The sequence below is a fragment of the Apodemus sylvaticus genome, chromosome 1 (assembly GCF_947179515.1).
Source record: "Apodemus sylvaticus chromosome 1, mApoSyl1.1, whole genome shotgun sequence".
NCBI classification, from domain to species: Eukaryota; Metazoa; Chordata; class Mammalia; order Rodentia; family Muridae; genus Apodemus; species Apodemus sylvaticus.
This window is the reverse complement of record NC_067472.1, coordinates 123,062,877-123,067,312: the sequence shown is the minus strand read 5'-3', so window position 1 is coordinate 123,067,312 and position 4,436 is coordinate 123,062,877. Positions and strand designations below refer to the sequence as shown.

The window sequence follows — 4,436 nt, the reverse complement described above, 5'->3', positions numbered from 1 at the left end:
TAAGCTTTTGGGCTAATATCTACTTAGCAGTGAGTACATACCGTGTGTGTTCATTTGTGATTGGGTTACCTCACTCAGGATGATATTTTCTAGCTCTATTTGCCTAAGAATTTCATGAATTCATTGTTTTTATTTTCTTATATTTTATTTGATTTCATTTTTTAACCATTAGAAGCCTGTTTGTTTTAGAATGGGAGACAGAAATGGGATGGACCTGGTTGGAAGGACAAATGAGGGGAAACACGGAGGAGTAGAGAGAGGAGTAACTATAATCAGGAAATAAGTGAAAAAATCTACACAATAAAGGGAAGAAATGTTGTAGAATGTGTGTTTGTGTGTACACTTATGTGTACTTGTGTACTTGTACATGACTTTCTGTTTTTTTTCAGTTCTTTTCCTCTAAAGTACCATGACAAATACATGTTCCTTTTATATTCAAATATGGAAAAAACACTGTGATATAACTTTCCTTATAGCCTCCTTTATCTGTTTGTTTCTAAGACTATAGATGATAGGGTTTAAAAATGGTGGAACCATGGTATAAAATACAGAAATAATGATTTCCTGAACTACTTCAAAGGTTATGACTGGAGGTCTTAGATACACATAGGCAGCAGAACTAAGAAAGACAGACACCACAACAATGTGAGGGACACAGGTGGAGAAGGCCTTCCCTCTCTCTCCTTTGATAGGTATCTTCAATACAGTTGATAATATGCGAATATATGATATGGCAATAAAGACAGAGCAACTACCACTGAGTCCGATGTCAGTCAGAAGAATTAAGAGTTTGTTGTTAAAAGTGTCAGAGCAAGAAAGCCTCAGCAAAGCAGGCATATCACAGAAGAACTGAGGGACCGCATTGGAATCACAGAAAGAAAGCTGGAAAGTTTTGAAAGTGTGCACACTTGCAAGGACAAGAGAGCTAAATAGGGAAGCCAGAGTCATTTGAACACAGAACTGGTGGTTCATGATCACAGGGTAGAGGAGAGGCTTGCAGATGGCCACATAGCGGTCCTGGGCCATGACAGTGAGAAAAAGAATCTCTACACATGCGCAAAATAAGAACAAAAAGATCTGTGCTGCACACCCACCCACAGAAATATTTCTGTGGTCAGTGAGAGAGTTAACACAGGTACTAGGAACAGTGATGGATATGTAACACATGTCTAAGATGGACAGATTCCTGAGGAAGAAGTACATGGGAGTGTTCAGAGTCTGGTCAACTGTTGTAGCAATAATGATTATAAGGTTCCCTAACAGACTGCCCAGGTACACCAGCAGGAACAGGACACTGATTAGGATCCTGAGCTCCCAAGTCTCAGCAAAAAGCTCCAGGAAGAACTCAGTCACTAGGGTGGAATTTGCCATTGTCTCAAAGTGCAGGTTTCCTGAAAAAAAAAAGTAAGACAGAAAATAACTTAAAATAATTGATAGATTACTAGAATTTACCTTAAGACTCTGTTTTCTAAAATGTGCATTTATGTGTGAAATGTACATTTTTATTTGTTATGCATACACTTTTTAAACTTGTTTTGTTTGTAATACACATAGTTGTGCCTGTCTGTCTAATTGTATGGTGTGATGATAAGCACTTATGATTAGTTTGCATAATAGTAACTGTCTTATAAGTCTACTATCTTAATAACTATTAAGTTGATTAATATGTGGTATTTTCCCCCTCCCTATAAACTATTTGAACCAATTAGGAAAATCCAAAGGAATTTAACTTATGGAAAGGATTTGTAAAACTGTGGTTATATATTTATAATCAATATTCATTTGCATAGGATATATGGTAATGCTTCATAAACATGCATATGTATATATGTAATGAGTGATGAGGGAAAAGGAGAGTGACAGTGAGAGACATAGACATAATGGGAAAGGTTGGGAAAGCAAGAAAGATGAACTTGGAAGAAGGTGGAGATAAAAAAACCCTCAGTTTTTGAAACAGCTGAAACCTTCACAGAGGTTATTTGCCTAGAAACTCAGGAAAAGTTAACCTAAAATGCTTGAGGCACACTTTTCTCTTCATGGAGAAGCAACATCTTTTCAGAAAATCACCAACACCTTATATATCTTAATCTCAATTCCTTAAAACCAACTCTTTGGTTTATAAACAGTATTTATATACACACATATATATATACATACATATACATGTAACATATACACCTACACATATACATATGTACTCAGTTATACTGAATTTATTTTGGCTAGCTATGGCCTTGATCAAAGACATTTTATGCCTAAAACTCAATATACTGCAATGCATGACATTTTCTGTTCTTAGGAGTTGGTATTTAAGCTTGATTGATGTTAATGTACACTATTGAATGTCAGTCAATATTCCCCCAATAGTGATCCTACACTCTCATATTCCCTGAATAATGCCCAATATACAATTGTCAGTTCTAAAATCTATAGTCAGTATAGGAGTGTTAATGTAAAGAATTGTAAATGTGTGAAATTAAAAGTAACCACTATTAACATTTAATAAATAATGCAACAAGTTTTCTCAAATTCTCATGGAAACTACTAAAGATAATACCTAAATAGAAAGCATTAATTTGAAAGAAAATGGCCTAAGAACAGTTGAACAAAGCTTCTATGAAATAAACAGGAAGAAAGTAACAACGTGATGATAAGTGGTGAGGTAGCCACAGTGAGTTTTTATTCTTTCTTGAGTTAGATGTATTAAATGTCTTATTTTTCAAACTTCAAAATTCTAAGAGCCTGAAATGAAGAAAAGTTAAAGAAAGTATTACTTAGTGGCATTAGCTACTGAGTATTTTCTACTTATAATCCTTATTTGCAAAATTTATTCAAATGCAAAGATGTCATTAAACTGTTATATCACGTTTCAAAGAGAAAACAATATTCTTTCAAATATATTAGCAGGGAATCCACTGAATAGTCCAACATATTTGTCCTATGTTTAACATATATTCCTCAATAGCACAGAAACAGTAAAGTGATGAGTAAAATTAAATATAAACCATGATTAATGTGTGTGATATGTAACAAATTTCTGGCTAAATTTTCAATTTGAGAAAAGTAACTGGAAATCACATAGGAAAACAGCATCCATTGAATTTATTTTTATTATGGATTCAGTATGCTGCCGAAAAGAAAGGTTGGTCACATATAAAGGTCAATGACAGCAATATCTGAAAAAAACATACAACACCATTTATTTTGTGTTTGTGTTTGGGGAAGTAAAGGATTGTATTGTGTCACAGTTGATTGAGCCCCAAGAATTTTGCAAGATATCTCTTATGTGCATATTCTGCATAGATTTAAAAATTCTTACTGTTTATATACTTTATTTATAAAAACAATGCTGAAGTTAAAAGACAATATATTACTCAGCAAGAATGTACAAAGCAGTATTGCATGAGGTCTTTTCAAGATTGTATGACCTCACATCTACAAAGAATCCAACTGCATCTTGCTGTGTGTTCAATAGAAGCTGGAGTAGGTTCATGAGGTTATCTCATTATTGCCCCAAGACAGTACAGAACTTATGTCAAAATGCCATCACTCAAGTCAAAGATCATTACCAAGTAAAAAGGCACTGAAAGGAACCAATTACAATTACAAACATCTATGCTTTCAACCTCAGAATATCTCAATGTAAAAGAAAACTGACAGATTTGAACTAAATAAAATGGGAAAATTAAAACAATTTTAATATTCAGCCTTCAATGTGAATAATAGCTTATATTGAAAATAAAATTTAAAAATAACAGGAGAGAGTACCATGTACCAAATGGATCTAACATAAATATATGAAAAATTTACTTCAAAAGTATCAAGAGAACTGTTCAGCAAGTATTCTCCAGCAATAAGATTATCAGTTCTTTCATTAAATATAACTAATTGACATATTTGTGCCAACCAAAGTTGGCAGAAGCACTGATAGTCCTTAATAATATCATATGAAGCGAAACAATGAATACATCACATGTAAGTCTTAATAAGTTAAAAGACAAAGCAAATAGCCCCAAATTCCATTTTTCAACTTCAAAATGAACTAGAAACCAATGATAAAAAGGAAAAAATCATGAATACCTACAATTTCATCTTTATAATATATTAAAAAGAAATCAAAGAAAACTTAAAAAGTATATGAACATATCCATCTCAAAAATTTGAACCCAGAATGGTTTCTGTCTAAAGGTAATGCATGGACAAAGAGTGGAGCAGAGACTAAAGGAAAGGCCATCCAAAGACTACCCTACATAGTTATACATCTCATCTGCAGATACCAAACCTAGACACTATTGCTGATGCCAAGAAATGCTTTCTGACAGTAGCCTGGTATAGCTGTTCCCTGAGAGGCTCTGCCAGAGCCTGAAAAATACAGATGTGGATGCTCATAGCCAACCATCCGACTGAGCAAGGGAACCCCAATGCAAGAGTTAGGG

The 4,436-nt window shown here is 33.9% G+C and overlaps 1 protein-coding gene across 1 annotated transcript; it reads right to left on the bottom strand.

Annotated features, from left to right (window-relative positions):
* Positions 1-435: 435 nt before the first annotated feature.
* On the bottom strand, positions 436-1,371 carry LOC127666407 (olfactory receptor 14C36-like). The gene has a single exon (XM_052159273.1). It carries the CDS (start codon positions 1,369-1,371, stop codon positions 436-438), a length of 936 nt encoding a protein of 311 aa, XP_052015233.1.
* Between the last annotated feature and the right edge of the window lie 3,065 nt (positions 1,372-4,436).

Coding starts and splice junctions, on each gene's coding strand:
- LOC127666407 (XM_052159273.1), bottom strand. CDS start 1,371: ATGGCAAATTCCACCCTAGTGACTGAGTTCTTCCTGGAGCTTTTTGCT.